The 17,051-nt window shown below is 54.8% G+C and overlaps 3 protein-coding genes and 1 long non-coding RNA gene across 20 annotated transcripts in view; 2 read left to right on the forward strand and 2 right to left on the reverse strand.

Moving 5' to 3' along the window:
• Positions 1 to 675: 675 nt before the first annotated feature.
• Positions 676 to 6,113, forward strand: PHF1 (PHD finger protein 1). 5 transcript variants are annotated; one of them, XR_004261368.1, is made up of 15 exons: positions 676 to 890; positions 1,952 to 2,126; positions 2,212 to 2,293; positions 2,401 to 2,496; positions 2,899 to 2,999; positions 3,112 to 3,260; positions 3,446 to 3,541; positions 3,740 to 3,808; positions 3,943 to 4,066; positions 4,173 to 4,240; positions 4,420 to 4,524; positions 4,661 to 4,839; positions 4,930 to 5,024; positions 5,242 to 5,322; positions 5,467 to 6,113. XR_004261368.1 is itself a non-coding variant. In XM_032253410.1 (15 exons), exons 2-15 carry the CDS (start codon positions 1,968 to 1,970, stop codon positions 5,753 to 5,755), a joined length of 1,704 nt encoding a protein of 567 aa, XP_032109301.1. In that variant the 5' UTR covers positions 676 to 890; positions 1,952 to 1,967; the 3' UTR covers positions 5,756 to 6,100. The 5 variants fall into 5 exon arrangements, 4 of the variants coding, with proteins under 4 accessions (XP_032109301.1, XP_032109302.1, XP_032109303.1 ...); XM_032253410.1 differs by having other exon boundaries at positions 4,650 to 4,839; positions 5,467 to 6,100; XM_032253411.1 differs by having other exon boundaries at positions 4,650 to 4,839; positions 5,245 to 5,322; positions 5,467 to 6,100.
• Positions 6,114 to 6,206: 93 nt separating this feature from the next.
• Positions 6,207 to 7,978, reverse strand: CUTA (cutA divalent cation tolerance homolog). 3 transcript variants are annotated; one of them, XM_032253416.1, is made up of 6 exons: positions 7,735 to 7,978; positions 7,126 to 7,340; positions 6,908 to 6,967; positions 6,754 to 6,799; positions 6,576 to 6,625; positions 6,207 to 6,432 (listed from the first exon to the last, which is right to left on the reverse strand). In XM_032253416.1, the coding sequence occupies exons 1-6, from the start codon at positions 7,771 to 7,773 to the stop codon at positions 6,306 to 6,308; spliced, it is 537 nt and encodes a 178-aa protein (XP_032109307.1). In that variant the 5' UTR covers positions 7,774 to 7,978; the 3' UTR covers positions 6,207 to 6,305. The 3 variants fall into 3 exon arrangements, with proteins under 3 accessions (XP_032109307.1, XP_032109306.1, XP_032109308.1); XM_032253415.1 differs by having other exon boundaries at positions 7,607 to 7,791; XM_032253417.1 differs by having other exon boundaries at positions 7,126 to 7,462; positions 7,607 to 7,781.
• A 1,712-nt stretch (positions 7,979 to 9,690) lies between these two features.
• Positions 9,691 to 17,051, forward strand: part of SYNGAP1 (synaptic Ras GTPase activating protein 1) — a 33,960-nt gene continuing 26,599 nt past the window's right edge. For 10 of the 11 annotated variants that reach the window (XR_004261367.1, XM_032253394.1, XM_032253396.1 and 7 more), the window contains exons 1-3: positions 9,696 to 9,952; positions 13,155 to 13,276; positions 15,434 to 15,539. Coding sequence is in view for 10 of the 11 variants with exons in the window: in XM_032253394.1 (XP_032109285.1) it covers positions 9,886 to 9,952; positions 13,155 to 13,276; positions 15,434 to 15,539 (295 nt within the window). In the remaining variant the exon portion in view is untranslated. Of the gene's footprint in view, positions 9,953 to 13,154; positions 13,277 to 15,433; positions 15,540 to 17,051 lie in introns of all 11 variants that reach the window. The other variant, XM_032253395.1, reaches the window with a different exon arrangement.
• LOC116533619 lies at positions 11,069 to 15,453 on the reverse strand. Its single transcript, XR_004261370.1, has 2 exons — positions 15,293 to 15,453; positions 11,069 to 13,538 (listed from the first exon to the last, which is right to left on the reverse strand). It is a non-coding gene; the product is annotated as an uncharacterized LOC116533619 (long non-coding RNA).

Raw genomic sequence — 17,051 nt, forward strand, 5'->3', positions numbered from 1 at the left:
TGGCGTCACCGCCTCGGGTCCTAGCCCCCTTAGTCTTTGCGCCCGCCCTGGAAGTACGGGGCGGGACGTGCCCGGGAAGCGGCGCGCACGACCGCCGACTTCCTCGCGCCAACGGTCGACGGCCGCCGCCCGTGAAGGAGGGGCTCAGTCCTCCCAGGTGCCGCGCGCAGGAGGGGACACGCGTGCGCAAAAGGGCGGCGGGTGGGGCGCGACTAGCCACGGGGAGGGCGGGGCTGGGGCTAACGGCGAGTGGAGGGCGGGGCGCGCGAGGGAGGAGGGCGTGGTGGGGGCAACGCGAAGGGTGAATGGAGGGCGGGGCCGTGAACTGGGGACGGGGGGCGGGACTCGGAGTGACCATGGGGGGTGGGGCAGCTAACGGATGTGGCATGGGGCGGGGGACCAGTCCGGAGGCGGGCTGGCGGGAGGGGGGATTCCCTCCTGCCCCAAGGGCGAATCTCAGGTCTGAGGAAGGGGCTGAGGGGATTCCCTCTCCTACTGGGTCCGACTCTTCGCTCCCCAAACCGCGGAGGGCCAGCCTCTTGCTCGGCGCCCTCCAGGCCTGTTGGAGGTGAGGGAGGTGGGGTGAGGTGGTGCCCGCCCCCCCCTCCGGCTCCTCCTTCCCCCCGTCCTCCCCTCCCACCACCCTCCCCCCAACCGGTCCGTCCCTCCCCTCCTTCCCCCCCGCCGCCTCCTCCTCCTGCCGCTGCCGCTGCTTTGGCTGCTGCGTCATACGCCCCAGAGCCGCCGGGACGGAGGGGCTGGGCCTGGGGACCCCCTGGCCTCCGCCTGCAAGCCCCCCGACGCCCGGACGTGCCCTCTCCGCGCGGGGGACTCGCCTAGGTCTCCTACGTCTGCTCCTGCCCGGCTCCCGGCGGCCCCAGCTGTCACCGGTAAGGAGGCGGCAGGAGGCGCCGGTGGGGGGCAGGGAGCCGGGGGTCGGCGCGGGGCGCGGGCGGGAGAGCCTCGTTGCCCTGGCCACGGGGTCCGGGTTGGGCCGACGCAAGTCCCTTCTCGGACTTGCAGTCCTGGGGAGTAGAGACCGGGACTCGGACACGCCCCCCTCCCGGGGCACTCAGAGAAGTTGTCTAACCCGAGGGCAGGGAGCCCCGAATTTGAGGGTGACCTGACATAACCTGGCACCAGGATGATTGTTCTTAATGAGACACGCAGGCCTGGGGACACTGCCATTTCTGCCCTGAAAAACATCTCCAGAAAAGGTCCCAAAACACATTTCTCCACATTTCTGGGCAACAGGGCACCCTAATTATGATACCTCTAAACTGAGTTGTAGCCTTTGCTTCTGCAACCGTAATTTCTCCTAAAATTTCAAGGCCAGGATATAATATCCCAGGAGAGCTCTGGAAGCTGGGAAACTAGAGAACTAGGTTTGGGTCGGGGGGAGGGCAGTTACGGAGAGTAAAGCCAGTCACTAGAGTTGGAAGAGTACTCAAGAAGCTGGTGATGGGTGCCCAATGGTTTCCTATCCAGGTGTCTCAGGATTTGGAGTTGGGGACACAGATCCTTCATTCTTGACGGCAAAGTAGGCAAAGAAAATGGGGAAGCTGGCTGGGCGCGGTGGCTCATGCCTTTAATCCTAGCACTTTGGAAGGCCGAGGTGGGTGGATCACGAGGTCAGGAGTTCGAGACCAGCCTGGCCAACATGGTGAAACCCCGTGTCTACTAAAAATACAAAAATTAGCGAGGCGTGGTAGTGTGCGCTTGTAATCCCACCTACTCGGGAGGCTGAGGCAGGAGAATTGCTTGAACTGAGGTAGAAGTTGCAGTGAGCTGAGATCACACCACTGCACTCCTGGGCAACAGAGCAAGACTCCATCTCACGCCACTGTACGCCTGTTGACAGAGCAAGACTCCATCTCAGGGAAAAAAAAAAAAGAAAATGGGGAAGTTTTCTCAGCATTCATAACCTCTTCCCCATTTCTTTTCTGGCTAGCCCCCCCCAGGATGCAATGGCGCAGCCCCCCCGGCTGAGCCGTTCTGGTGCCTCCTCACTTTGGGACCCAGCTTCCCCTGCTCCCACCTCTGGCCCCAGACCTCGACTTTGGGAGGGTCAAGATGTGCTGGCTAGATGGACTGATGGGCTGCTATACTTGGGCACCATCAAAAAGGTAAGACTTTCTATCTCTGACCTTTTTCCTGTTCCCCTTATCTAAATCTGGTTCCCATTTCATCCTCTATGCTCACTCATTCCAGGTGGACAGTGCTAGGGAGGTGTGTCTGGTCCAGTTTGAGGATGATTCACAGTTTCTGGTTCTATGGAAAGACATTAGCCCTGGTAAGACTCTAGAGACCTGAGATTGCACATCCCATAGAAAACAAACCTGGCTTATGGTAGAAGAAAGAGACTTAAGGGCAGGCCCCTGACACTGTGTTCTCTCACAGCTGCCCTCCCTGGGGAGGAACTCCTCTGTTGTGTCTGTCGCTCTGAGACTGTGGTCCCTGGGAACCGGCTGGTCAGCTGTGAGAAGTGTCGCCATGGTAAGAGGGCAGGTCACCTGAATGGCCAGCTTGCTCTTCCCTCCAGCACAGTCCCTATGTTGTCACCTGTCCTGGCCTTAGTCCCCAAGCCACTGTTCTGGCCAGGCTGGTTAGCCCTTAGTCCTCATCCCCTTTAAGCCCAGGGAGAAACAGCCATGGAAAGGGGTGGTGTAACCTGTGCAGGTAGAGGATGGTTTAAATGCATCCTTTTCTAACCATATGACCTTGAGCAAGTCCCTAAATCTCTAGGAGCCTCAGTTCCCTGACTTGTAAAATAAGGAAAATGCATCCCCTCATCCAGACCATGGTCAAGGATTAAATGAGATGGGTAAAGACTATTCCAGTCCCAATACCAAGTACACACAGGTATGCAATAAGTGGTCTATTATTATCATTCTTCAGCTTATCACCAGGACTGCCATGTTCCCAGGGCTCCAGCCCCTGGAGAAGGAGAGGGCACATCCTGGGTGTGCCGCCAATGTGTCTTTGCAATCGCCACCAAGGTAAAGGCACCTCCCTGTTACCCCTTCCTCTGGGAGCCTCCCATCCACAGCCTTTCACAAGCCTTTCCTCTTCCCACCCCCCTGAGGCCACTCACCTGTTCTGTCTCTGCAGAGGGGTGGTGCCCTGAAGAAGGGCCCCTATGCCCGGGCCATGCTGGGTATGAAGCTGTCTCTGCCATATGGACTGAAGGGGCTGGACTGGGATGCTGGACATCTGAGCAACCGACAGCAGAGCTACTGTTACTGTGGTGGCCCTGGGGAGTGAGTAATGAGGGGGAGCGGACTGTGCAATGAATGATGTGGTGGTGGACCCCAGGAAATGAAGGAGAAAGAACAGAGTGAGGGTGGCACTCAGGGGGATGGGAGGTAAGTGATAAGCAGGGTTTGGGGCAGATATAGGGATGGTTGCAGTAAGTCGAGAGGCCAGAAGTCCTGTTTCCCCTTAGGTGGAACCTGAAAATGCTGCAGTGCCGGAGCTGCTTGCAGTGGTTCCATGAGGCCTGCACCCAGTGTCTGAGCAAGCCCCTCCTCTATGGGGACAGGTGAGACTTTCCAAGAGGCAATGATGCCCTGTCTTTGTGCTTCACCCTCATTTCCCCCACGCCCTTCTCCACTCCAGTCTCTTCCCAACCTCTTCAGGGTTACCTCACCTGTTCACCCCATCCTTGCTTGTGAGTCCTTCAGGAGATGGCATAGTTTTCCTGCATAAGGTGTGTGTTCTTCCTCTTGCCCATGTCCAGGTTCTATGAATTTGAATGCTGTGTGTGTCGTGGGGGCCCTGAGAAAGTCCGGAGACTACAGCTTCGCTGGTGAGCTGGATTGGTCATGACCTCAGTGTAACTCTGCACCCCCAGTATTTCACTCTATATGCCCCAGCCTCCCACCTCAGGACTCATCTGGCTCTTAAAATGCCTCTGTGGTCTTGAAAACTCTGTTTCTCCAGGGTGGATGTGGCCCATCTTGTCCTCTATCACCTCAGTGTTTGCTGTAAGAAGAAATACTTTGATTTTGATCGTGAGATCCTCCCCTTCACTTCTGAAAATTGGGACAGTTTGCTCCTGGGGGAGGTAAGGGGTAGTGACTTTTGGGGGTTGGGATGGGACAGGAAGATGTATTGGAAAGGGGAAGAGAAATCACTGCTCCCCTGGCCCCATTTTCTTTCCTTTCTGCCAGCTTTCAGACACCCCCAAAGGAGAACGTTCTTCCAAGCTTCTCTCTGCTCTCAACAGCCACAAGGACCGGTGAGTTGGAGGGAAGAGGAGGCAAGGGTAAGGCTTGGAAAGAGATGGAGATTGGAAGCCTGGAAGGGGAGGGGCTTGTAATCCATCTGGAAGACTGTGACTGAAAAGGATTAAGGAATGGGGTAAGGGGGAACCTTTTTTACAGCAATGACTCTATGTCATTTATCTTCTTGCCCCAGTTTCATTTCAGGGAGAGAGATTAAGAAGAGGAAATGTTTGTTTGGTCTCCATGCTCGGATGCCTCCCCCTGTGGAGCCCCCTACTGGAGATGGAGCACTCACCAGGTCACTGGTCCAGGGGGGATGGGGGAAAGTTCTCAGGGTGTTAGTCTGGGGGATATATGTATAGAGATGGGGAGGTCTTTGGGGTGTCCGGGAGGGGGCTGGGGGGATAAGGAGGCCTCTTACAGCTTCCCTTCAGGGCAGGGCCCTGGGGGAGGGGTCTCACGTCCCCTGGGGAAGCGCCGGAGGCCGGAGCCAGAGCCCCTGAGGAGGAGGCAGAAGGGGAAAGTGGAGGAGCTGGGGCCACCCTCAGCAGTGCGCAATCAGCCCGAGCCCCGGGAGCAGAGGGAGCGGGCTCATCTGCAGAGGGCACTGCAGGTACAGGGGAAGGGGGAACCCTATGGAGCAAATGGTGGGGTGTGGGAAGGAGTCAAGGATTATCTCTCAGTCCTTTGCCCCCTCTTCTAGGCCTCAGTGTCTCCGCCACCCCCCAGCCCTAACCAGAGTTACCAGGGCAGCAGCGGTTACAACTTCCGGCCCACAGATGCCCGCTGCCTGCCCAGGTCAGTGTTCCTCTGCCCTCCCCCGTGAAAATACACTCCCAATTATTCATATCTTCTGGACTTTCTCACCCAGAATTCTTTTCCCTCTCCCCCTTGTGTACCCACTTCTTGTCCTAGACCAACTTCTAGAACTAGTGTCTGGTAGCCAGTATTCTGGGGAAGGGAGTAGGTCCTGTTCCCCTGCTTCAGGTCCTGACTTTCCCCCCTCCAATCCCAGCAGCCCCATCCGGATGTTTGCTTCCTTCCACCCCTCTGCCAGCACCGCAGGGACCTCTGGGGACGGTGAACCCCCAGACAGGTGAGATGCTGTCCTCTATTACCAGTGATGCTCCTCTTCCCCTCTATGTGCTCAAGGCTCTTAGTCTCTAACTCTTTCTGTTTCTCTGATTCACATGTGCTCTCCATTTCTGCCTGTTTCTTAACAATTGCCTTCTCTCCTTAGGTCACCCCTGGAACTTCACATTGGTTTCCCCACAGACATCCCTAAAAGTGCCCCCCACTCGATGACTGCCTCATCATCCTCAGTCTCATCCCCATCCCCAGGTCTTCCTAGACGATCAGCACCCTCTTCTCCTCTGTGCCGTAGTTTGTCTCCTGGGACTGGGGGAGGAGTCCGAGGTGGGGTTGGCTACCTGTCCCGAGGGGACCCTGTCCGGGTCCTTGCTCGGAGAGTACGACCTGATGGCTCTGTGCAGTACCTGGTTGAGTGGGGGGGAGGCGGCATCTTCTGAACAGCCTGCCTTTGCGCACCTCCCCATTCACATACACCGGCACTTTCATACCCTGACCTCTGACCTCACCTACAGCTGGGATGTACCTGGAGAGATAGGGGGTAGTTCTCCCTGGTGCCCAGGCTGGAATCCAAGAGTGGGGGGTGGGGAAGAGGCTCTCTTCTCTGCCCTCCTTCATGATTCCTGACCCCCCCCATCTTTCTTCCCATTTCCTTTGATGTTATTTTGTTACAGCTTTTTAAATATTTTTTAAAATTATTTAACCCCTGGGGGCAGAGACTGAGGAGGGAGGATGATAAGGGAACCCGGACTCTGTATGATTGAAATAAAGAGAAATAAACAAATCTAGCAGCTCTGAGTCATTCTGAAAGATGTAGAGAATACTGGGACTAAAAGCACTTATACTCTCCCAACAAATTTGCATACATGACAAGGAAAAAACAGGCAAAAGGCAGACAGAACCAAGACAGGATTTATTGGGGGCCCAGTCATCACCTGGAAGTCAGAAGACATTGAAGTATCATGGGGGATGATGGCAGAACAGGGTTCATCATGGCAGGACTGTGCTAGAGTCAGAAACTGACTCTGTGACCTGGTGCACCCACTGCAGGTATGGAAAGTTCCCCTGTTCCACAGGCAATGCAATCACCTCAGCCACTTCGTAAGGGTGTACAGAACTGCAAGATAGATAGGTGGGGGAAGGGGATTACTCAAAGATTTACCCAAAGGAAACCACCCCCTCAGGCACAAGCCTTAGACTGCCCAGCAAGTCACACCTCACAGTACACACCCTCACCCCATCCATCTCAAAAGTTCTCACCGAACAAAATCTGTCAAAGCCGGGACCAAAGAACTTTGGGTTTTAATCATCTAAGGTACAAAGATAAACATGGTTGAATCAAGGAGTGGGACTGAGTTCAGTTTCTCAGAAGAGGGACAAGGGCCTTAAGGGGTCAGGGATTGGGGAAGTTTTGTTGGGTGGGGGAAATGTTTCTCACCATCAGCACCTCACTGTCTTCCTCGATCTTCCCTTTCCACTCATAGCTGAAAGGTCCGAGAGGGAGAGTTGTGGGGAGCAAAGAATTTTCCCCAGGAAAGAGGTTCCCAGTCAGCTCCTATGGTTAGGTTAATCCCCCAACTCCTATGACTCACATGGATGTAATCTGAGGAATGAGGTTGACGCAGGCTGCTAGGTGCTTCTCCACCACGGCCCTAGAGTGAAGAGACAGTCCCATTCAATGTACTCTCACGATCCCAAAGCCCAGAGACAAGCTTTCAGAGCTGGAGAGAGCAGAAAGCTGTACTCTTTTGCCCCACCCTCAACTCTCCCTTCATAATCATCGTTTCTCGCTGCACATCGAGGTCCCTACCTGGCGATCTCCTTGGCGACCTTCTCGTTGGGGCAGGTGACAAAGGCTGCAGAGACCGAGCCCGGAACGTAGCCGGAGCCAGAGCCCGAGGCCGGCGAGGGCTGGGTTGGAGGGCTTCCAGAGGCCATGGTCAGCAGGGCTCGGGGTAACAACAGAAGGCGGGAGGCCACAGGCAACAGCACCGGCATCCAAACAAAAGACAGGAGCAGAGAGGCCTGAGAGCAGGGGTCGAATTCAGTCTCTCCTCACAAACAGCCCAGGAAATTACACCCGGGGAAGCCTTCGCTTAGATACCCAGGCTGTCTGCACTCCCTCTAATGCACCCCGAAGAATGCCCCTGAAGGTGAGAGAGAAACTTGGAAAAGTAGGGCAAAGGCTCAGTTTTCATTCACACCTCTGGGAGCCAACCTCTGGGATTTGGGGTGCAGGTAGGGTCGAGGCCTCGAGGACCGGAAGGGGCGGGGCGGGGCCGGTCACTCACCACTCCGCCGAGCAGGACCGCGGGCGCCCGCCCCCCACTCATGCGGCCTACGCTGGTAGAGGAGAGTTGATCTCAAAGGCCACACGTCACACGGAGAAACAACCCCAGGAAGAGCGGCCTCTTCTTACCTGGGTGGCAGCCACGTGATAAGAAAACGGCGCGCCCATGTGACAGAAGCCGGACCACCCGCGCCTCCAGAGCCAGCCAATCCCGGCCCTCACGTGGCGCGGTTTGCCCGCCTCCTGATGAGGGAGGAGCGATGCGAGACTTGACCAATCGACCGCCGGATCTGCAGACGTGCGCGGAAATGGCACGCCGGTTTCCGTGTGAACCCGAAATTGCCACTTGCTGGCGGAGGAGAGCCGCTGCGGCGTTCCACTGTCACGTGAGGGGGCCGGGCCTCTCTGGCGGCGGCACTCAGTGAGTGACGCGAAGTGGCCAATGGCAGGCCAGCCCCGCAGGCCACGTGAGGCGAGAGCTGGCCCAGGAAAGGGGGGCCGGAGACCCCGCAGAGTCGATGCGTCAAGCTGTGGAGTGGGGAATGATCCTTAAACCCCACAATGTGCCTAGTGACCTCCCCTGCACTGTTTCCCAGGTCTCAAGGAGTGGGAGGGTCTGAGAAGGACCCTCCACCCCAACCTCTGGGGTGAAGAGAGCGCCCCCTGCCCTTTTAGTTGGGACAGAGATATGCTTGGGTTTGGGAATGAACCACGGTGATCTGAGAAGCCCGCTGTCCCTTGGTAGGGGAAGTGATTAGGGAGGCACGGGCATAGCAAGACAATGGCTAGGTGAGGAAAGATGCATTTTAAAAGAACAGAACGACACCCTGTGCGTGGGGTAGAGGATGGTGAAAATGGGGCCTAGCCATCTTAATTGAAAACCCAAGGCTTGAGACAGACTGCTGAATCGAGGGAAGGAGAATGAGGGCTGCAGAATGGGGATAGTGCTGATGGTCCTTCTGTCCCCTCTTCCCTGCTTATTCCACTCCCCAGGATTGATCCACCTCTCAGCCTTGGGTCTCCTTTCCCCAACCCATCCCCCAAGGAGCCAGGACCTGCCCTACATAACATCCCTGGGGCCCAAGCGCATCCTGTGACCCAAAAATGGAGAGAGGGGCCAATGCGAGGCAGAGAGGTGGGAGGAGGCAGCAGAGAAAAAAGCTCTTGCCGCTGCCCCTACCCAGTATTCCCCCTCCCTTCAAGGTCTGAGGTCATTGGTCTGGTGGTGGGGATGCCTCGGAGTTTCCCAGGCTGACGTCAGGGTTCTACCTCTCCGAGGTTCCAGGGCAGGGAAGAGGGGAGGGGAGGATCCCTGAGATCTCTGTCTTTGAGTTTGGAGTTTGTCTCTGAGTTGGATTTCAGTGGAGTCTTTCAGTGTTCGTGCGGAGATATTTCTTAGGACTGAGTTTCCTTTGTTTTGGGGGTTTCTATGTTTCAGGGTCTGTGGTCGCACTCTCTGATTCTTCTTCATGAATTTTGGGTCTCTGAATTGTCCAGCTCCTGACCAGCTGAGTGTCTCTCTCTGTCTCTCCTTAAGTCTGGAGTGTCTCTGTCTCTGAGATCTGAGTCTGGGGTCTCTTTCTAGGTCTGAGTTCTCTAAGCTCTAATTCTAGATCTGACTCTTTCTGAATCTGGGCTTCATCTTTTTCTGATGAAGTTGCAGGTCTTGGTCCCTGAAATCATCATCTCAGGGTCTGGAGTCTAAGATGTCTGTGGATATGGAGAACCCTTTTGAGACTGGATTCTCAGATTTTGATATTTGGCTTCTCTCTCTGGGGGATCTGGGGTCGTTTTTTTCCTCAAATCAGGAGTCTCTTTTCCTCTAGATTTTGGGCCTGTGTCTCAAATTAACCCACGGTGGGGGGTGGTGAAGTATCTCTCTCTGTGGGTCTAGGGTCTCTCCTTCTCAGGGTCTGGGGTCTGTATCTTTAGGACCTCCGGCTCTCTCTGGTGTGTTTTTGAGTTAGGGGTCTCTCTCTCTCACAGTCTGGGCCTCTTCGAGTAGGGGTGGGGGCTGCAGAGTCTCTCCCTCCTCCTCCTCCTCCTGCTCTCTTCGCTCTCGCTCGCTCCCCCGCCCCCCCTCTCTCTCGGCTGCCGCTGCTGCCGTTGGCTCTTATTCTCCTCCTCCTCCTCCTCTCTCCTCCTCTCTGCTTCTCTCTGCTCCTCTCTCCTCCTCTCTCCTCCTCCTCCTCCTCCACCTCCTCCTCCTTCTCCCCCTCTTTCTCCCCCTCTTTCTCTCTTCTTTCTCCCCCGTCCCCCCGCCCCCTCCCCCCAGGCCTGATGAGCAGGTCTCGCGCCTCCATCCATCGGGGGAGCATCCCCGCGATGTCCTATGCCCCCTTCAGAGGTACGGTGGCGGGGGGAGGGGGAGGGCCATATGGGGGGCAACAGGGGGAGGGGCAGGGGGCGGGGGAGAGTCGGGACCAAGGGAGGGGAGCGGCTGAAATGGAGGGAGAGGGGAGGACCGGGAAGGCAGGGGTGGGAGCAACGGGAAGAAGGGATTGGAGGCCAGAGGGATAGGGGTAGATAAGAAACGGAGGGGCCAGGAAATGGGCCTTGAAAGGGGGCTGAAGGGAAAATGATGAAGGGGAAAGAAAGCGCCAGAAAGGGGTGGGAAGGTAGAAGGATTGGGTTGGGGAAAAAGCTACAGAAATAATTTGGGGGTGGGAGCTGAGTGATGAGGAAAACATCAAGGAAATAGAGGGACAGAGTCTTGGGAGAGGGGCTAGGAGGGAGAAATGAAAACACAGGGGTGAAAAGAGAAGCCAAGAAGATGGGGGAGAATTTGGTGGGGGACTCAGAGTATGGTAAGGGGTGGAAAAAGAGAGGAGGATGGAGGGAGAGAAGGGGCCAGATGGAGAGAGAGGGAGGCAGTGGTGGTGGGGGGGGGATGGAGGGTCCAGATGGAGGGAAGAGAGGAGAGAGATGGAATGGGATGGGGGAGGGGAGACCAGGGCAGGGGGAGGGCCAAATTATGTGTGCTTGGGGGGGAGGCAATACAAGTAAGATTAAGTGATGGGAGTAGGGGACAGGTTAGGATTCTGCCCCACACTCTGACCCTCATAAAGCCTCTTGACCAGTGAAATGTAACCTCTGGGGTCTTAATGCTGTCTTCACTTCATCACTTTTACCGCCTTCCCCCACCCCTCCAATCCTTATTTCCATTCCCCCTCCCTCCTCTGCTGTCCATCACCTATATCTTTCCCCCCATATGGTGTCCGTTCCTTATATGAGTCCCCCTTCTGTCCTTCCCCTATATCAGTCCCCTCTCTGGTGTCCATTGCCTTTCTCTATCTCTTTTCTATGTGGTAGTGCCCTTATATCTCTATCGCTTCTCTACTAGTCTGTCTTGACCCCTTGTCATAGCCCCCCCATTAGGTCTGCCTTATTTGCTCTGATACATGTCCAGTCGAGCCCTTCAGGTATATTTCCTTGCCCCTAGGCATTTACCATCATTTCTGCCTCTTTTTCTTTTATATCCATTCCTATTATATGTCCCCCAGGCCATTCTATATTTCCTTCCCCACTCCTTGTCAACACAAGTCTGTGCCTACCCACTTTCCCTTAATACCTCAACTCTTATTACCATTCTTTTCTTGTCATCTCTACTTATTGGGGTGTTGGAGATTTGGGGTACAAATACACAGGTTTTGATGGTTAGAATAAGGGTTCCCCATTTCAGCCCTTGCGGGATTTCTCATCCTAGTAAAATTTCCATCTTTCTTAGCCATGTTCCTCAGCCTCTTGCATCTGCCTCCCAGAATCATTCTTTACCAAGTCCAGACGGTATTTGTGTGTGTGTATGTGTGTGTGTGTGTGTGTGTGTTTCTAGAGTTGTTCCTAAGCTAAGTTCCCCGCTCCCAGGAGAAAGATGTCCTCTGAAGTCTAACCTGCCTCCTTTGGCTGCAGCCTGAACCAGTCCTTTCCCAAATTGCTGATGTGTATCGACAGATTTCTCCTCTGGGTGTACCAAGTGTCTAAGTGTGGTGGGCATGTTGCCTACAATGTCTGCAGTCTGAGGCTAGGTATCGGTGATCTCTGAACATTAGTTAGTCTCTGAGATGAGATAGAGTTTCAAAGTATTGTGATTTCTAGATGGTGGACATTCTGAGGGCTCATCGCTCACTGTGATCTGGAGGTTGCATAAATTTGAGAGACATTTATAGACAGAAAAGGGCTGAATTTTCAAAACTCTCTTACTCAGGGCATTCTGTTGGAATAAAGCTCAAAGACCAGTTCTCCTGCAATATAATCATGGTTAGTTATCTCATAAAGGTGACAGAGTTTGATTTTTTTTCCCTCTAAAATCTCTCTGATACCTTAAGCCTAATTTCTATCTCTTTGATGTCACCAATGTGACATCTGTCTTACTTCAATAGGGCCTGTGTGGCATTGGGGTTTAAAGGAGAGGCAGTTTGCAGGGAGAGGGGCATGGTAAAGAAGAACAGCAGAGCTGGGGAAGGAGGACCCTGAGGTCATCTCAGCCATGGGTGACACTTGGTCTACTATTCTCTCTTCTAAAAGTTTTGTTCCCATCTCCACCTGTCATCTTTGGAGGCCCCTCTGTGCCACCAGGCCTGGATATTCCATTCTTTCCCCTGACCCCTTTCTTCCTCAGGCTCCTCACTGTGCCTTGGGAAGGCTCCTAACCTGTGGAGGGGCTTCCATCCTGTCCATTGAGACTAGGTGGGGTACAGTGGTGGGGGCAGTGTTGACTCTCTGGGCACTGAATGGGAGAAGAAATCAATTTGGTCTCTACTCGTCCAAACAAAGGCATATTTCCCACCTTCTGCCCTGGCCCCTCCACAGCCAGATGCCGACAAAAGCCATCTTCTCCTTACCACCAGAAGAACCAGAACTTTCCCCAAAGGATGAACAGGGTTGAACTAGGGGAGGAGGGCACAGAGGAGGAAGGAGAGGTGGGAGGGGAGGCCCTCTCATGTCTCTGACTCTGTGAACAGGTAAGCTCCCCCACTTCCTCTCTTTTCTAGATATTTAGCCCTCAGAATCTCATGATCGCAATGTTCCTACACACACACACACACACACGGCCCATCCTTCTTTCCCACAGCTGTGTGGCTTTCCTCATACTCTTTACAGAGGGTTGGTGCCACCTCCAAGTCCTTGTCTTCTGCAGCTATTTGGATGCTTTCCTTTACCCAGATATCTGACACCAACCTCTCTGTGTTTTTCTCCTGCCAGTTCTGCAGCACCTCCATGTTATTTTTCTGAAGTAGATGGAGAGCTCTTTCATCTTTCTCTGCTCCAAAACATGTACCTTCTCTGTCATATAATTCCCATCCCTGAACCTCTGCATTTCTTCCCCCAAGTCTCCAGAGCCTTCTGTGATGTGATCCTCTCCTCTTTTCCCCATGTATAAACACTTGTCTTGTGTTCCTTTAGAGTTGCCAGGTGCTTCACTTTCAACTGTGATCTCCTCAAGGCCGGTGGGGTCCCCTTTTCACTTTGTAGACTCTCTTCTTGCCATTTTAGGCCTCTGTGTCCAAATGCAGTCTCCCTTACTGTTTCTGTGTGTCTCTGTCCCCCAGATGTACGGGGACCCTCTATGCACCGAACCCAATACGTTCATTCTCCGTATGATCGTCCTGGTTGGAACCCTCGGTTCTGCATCATCTCGGGGAACCAGCTGCTCATGCTGGATGAGGACGAGGTGAGTGGGGTGGGAAGGTTGGGAAAGGGCATGTAGGAGAATGGGGAGAGTCCTCATTAGTGAAGGGGAGAGAGACACAAAGAAGGCAGACAGGAAACATTTGCAAATGGCAGGAGGGTGGCCACTGAGACTTGGTTTGGAATGTGACAAGAGGGGTAGTCATTCTCTCACCTTGGCCAGGGGGTCTTTGAGGGTCATGAGCTGTGTTGGGGAGGAGATGTGGTTCTGAAGATTTGGGGGGTGGAGGGTTCCTGTTTTCACACTGTTCATATTGTAGGATAGGTTAGAATGGGGAAGGGGAACTGAAGGGTTTGGAGAAGGGGTGAAGAAAGGGAAAGCCCTCCCCACCAAAGCAATCCTCAGGACCCCTCTCCACTTTGCCCACTAAGCAAGTCTCTCAGTTCTTTCTCCATCTGGGGGCAGAGTGCAGGGAGGAGAAATTGCAGGACCCAGAGAAAAGGCAGGAGACAGAGGAGGTTTTAGGTAGCTGGAGGGTACTGGGAGAGAAGACCGAGGACAGCGGATCTTGGCATGACGGGGGTGAAGACTGGGAGGGTGACTGAGATCAAGGTTTCAAGAGACACTGAGAGGGTTTCTGCAAGGCACTGGTTAGATATCAGGAAGGAATATAAGGGAGCGGAACTGGGAGTATGTGGAGTTATCTAAAGGGGTAGGAGTGGAGTAGGGGCAGGGACTAGCCAGAGTAAAGGAGATGAAATGGACAGAGAGGCCTCTTATGGGAGGTGGTGGCCAGGTGTGGAGATCTGAGAGCCAGAGGAGTGTGGGTTCTGATTTGGGAGCTGGGTCAGCAGGAGTGTCCATCAGAGGAAATAGAGGATGCAAACTGGAAGGGCGGCCCACAAGTGTGAGTCAGGGAATGGGGGTGATTTGGGGGACAAGTTTTAAAAAATGGTAGGGTAGCCTGGGAAACCAAATGTGGTGAGAGATGGGCCCTGAAAGCTGTTGGGAATGGTGTGGTGAGGAAGGGTTAGAATTTGAGTGAGGGCTAACTAGAGTGTCAACGGACCTGTCGGGGCAGTGAGAGTGTGGAGAGACGGCTGGGTAGACAGCTTCCAAGCTACAGAGTAAAGCAGAAGTGTTAAGGAGAGGCTATGTCAACTTTGAAAGGAGAGGTGGCTTGGGGAGTCTAAGTTTTGGACACCACTGGGAGACATTTGAGGGGTTTGGAGTCTGTAGGAGAAATAGGGGAAACTGGAACCACGAGTGGGAACTCACAGGTCTGAAGAGGGAAGACAATGGATGAAGGAATGACTGAGATAGGGACAGATTGAAGGGACCAGTGGCCAGCAAGCTGAGGGGCAACAGGAACGGCCAGTCTGGAGTAGGAAGGGCATGTGTGTGGGAGGGGAGTAGATGGAATTGGGAAAAGGAGCAGCCTGAACAGACACAGGGAGTTGGAATTGGATGGGTTGTGGAACTGGGGCTGGGGATAGTGAGGGGTCTGTTCCTGTGGCTCCTGGTAGAGATGGAAGAGACCGGAGGGGCGGAGATGTATGTTGGTAGGGATGGAGCTGGATGGGGGAGTGGGGTGTGAAGCTTAGGGAAAGGTGATGGCTGAGGGGAAGAAGGGAACTGAGAGATGTTGGACCGGGTGATGGAAGGAGATGAAAGGTGGGGGAAGGTGACCAGGCCCTCTGGGGGGAGGGGAGGTTGGGTCCCAGTCTGGCCGCAAGCCGGGCCGTGGGAGGGAGACAAGCTGTGGATCCTGATTATAAATGCAGCTTCTGCTACCCCCGTGACAGGCTCGGAGGGAGAGAAGGGGGTAAGGGAGGTGGGAGGTTGGGAGGAAAGCAGGGAGAATGGAGGAACTGAAGGTCAAGGGAAACCTGGATTCAGGAAGTAGCTAACTTCTGAGGAGTTGCAGAAGAGCTGTGTAGGGCTTGGGAGAATTCTCAGGAAGGTGTTTCAAGATAAATGGAGGGAGAAAAGAGGGTGGGACGGGAAGGAATGAGAGAGAGAGAGAGACTGGGGGAGAGAAGGGAGAGATCCACTCACCAACTGTGGTGGGCCGGGGCAGAAGGTGGGCAGGCTTGGGGAAGGGAGGCCCGCCCTTCCTGGGAGGGGGCGGAGAGGGGGTAGAGGGAGGGGAGGGGCGGCGTGGGTCAGGGAGGTCTGACACACCCCCACCTCCCTTAGATACACCCCCTACTGATCCGGGACCGGAGGAGCGAGTCCAGTCGCAACAAACTGCTGAGACGCACAGTCTCCGTGCCAGTGGAGGGGCGGCCCCACGGCGAGCATGGTACGGCGGCCGAACAGGCTCTCGTGCCCCGGACAGGCGCGGGGAGAGGGCTGAAGGTGGACCGGACTGGGGTGGGGGGAGTGGGGGCGTCGGGGAGCTGCGGGAGCTGGCCGGGGGCGGGAGGAGGCGGAGACAAACTCTCGTTTCCCGAGGGGAGACGGCGCCCTCCTTTGGAAGGTGGAGCGCGACTGGGGCTGTGGGTGAGAACCCTGTGGGTCCTCGCTCGGATTCGCTCCCTTTCTCCTCTCCAGCGGCGAAGTTTGACTATTTTCCTGGTGCTTGTAAAAATAGTCTCCTTAGATCTTTAGCTTCCAGTCCGTGTGTTCCTGCCCCTGCCCCTCCCTGCCCATGGTCTGGGATGTTGGAGAGAGTGACCTAGTTCCTGCCCTCCCCACAGACCTCTGCCCCACCCCTACGCTCCTGATTCTTCCTCCGGACCTTCAGGCCTTGAGGTCCCCTTTTCTTGCCCCCTTTTTTCTCCTCTTATCAACTGCTTCTATTTTCTGCAATTGTATCACCCCCTTTTTCTTTCCTCCCTGATTTCTCTTATTTTCTGTACCCCTCTTGATTACCCCGTCCCTCCCCTTTGCTCCTGGTGAAAGTCCATCAGACTCCCATCTCATCTCCTTTCTGTCTGTAGAGCTCTCTGCTCGGTCTGTCTCTCCAACTCTCTCCCTCTCTCCATCTGTCTCTTCCCCTCCCTCTCCCTTTCTGCCCCCCCCAACCCCCTCTTTAGTCATTTAAAAAAAGATTTTTGTCTTCCTGAGAAGTTCGCTTAAAAGGTTTCCATGGGAACAGTGAGGGGAGATGAAGGCAGAGAACAGAGATCTGCAGCCAAGGTGCAGAGAGACGCCCTCAGCCCCCGGAAACCCCCTCGTCACTGCCCCTTTCCACTACATTTTCCTTCTAGGACCCAGCGATCCAGGTTCCCCATTCCTCCAATCCCCCAGGTGACCCCTTTTCCCCACCAGCGCCCCCCCCTCAAGAATTCAGGCTACCAGTTTCTTTCCCTTAGAGAGCCAGTGACCTGTCCCCATCCTTTGGCTCCTTCCAGCCTTCTGATAGGTCCAGGCCATACTAGCCTTGTGGGCAGGTTTTGGGACCTTGGGTGGGGGTGGGTGGGTGGTCAGGGATGTGTGTCATTGTCATGGAAACCCCATACCATGGGGGCGTGTGGGTAGCACATCTCTGTGAGGCAAAGCCAGGTGGTGGTGGAGTGTATACAGAGAATGTGTGTGATGTCTGTCACATCTGTGTGTATTATGTATATGTGTGTATGTCATGTTCATGTCTGGGGAAGATGTGTGTGTTTGTGTGCACTTGTGTATACCTGCGTTTCCAGGCCAGAATGGTCACGTGCTCACAGAGCATGTTTCTCATGTGTCCTATGGTTGGCAGATCTGCCCACTTATTCCCCATCTTTCTCCTTATCCTGAGTCCTCGGGGTCTAGGGGTCTCTGGCGGGGGTCTCCCGTGTGTTTTGAGTGGGGACATCAAGTGTGTTTGGAGTTG

The sequence above is a fragment of the Sapajus apella genome, unplaced genomic scaffold (genome assembly GCF_009761245.1).
Source record: "Sapajus apella isolate SASKATOON/1434 unplaced genomic scaffold, GSC_monkey_1.0 scaffold83, whole genome shotgun sequence".
NCBI lineage: Eukaryota > Metazoa > Chordata > Mammalia > Primates > Cebidae > Sapajus > Sapajus apella.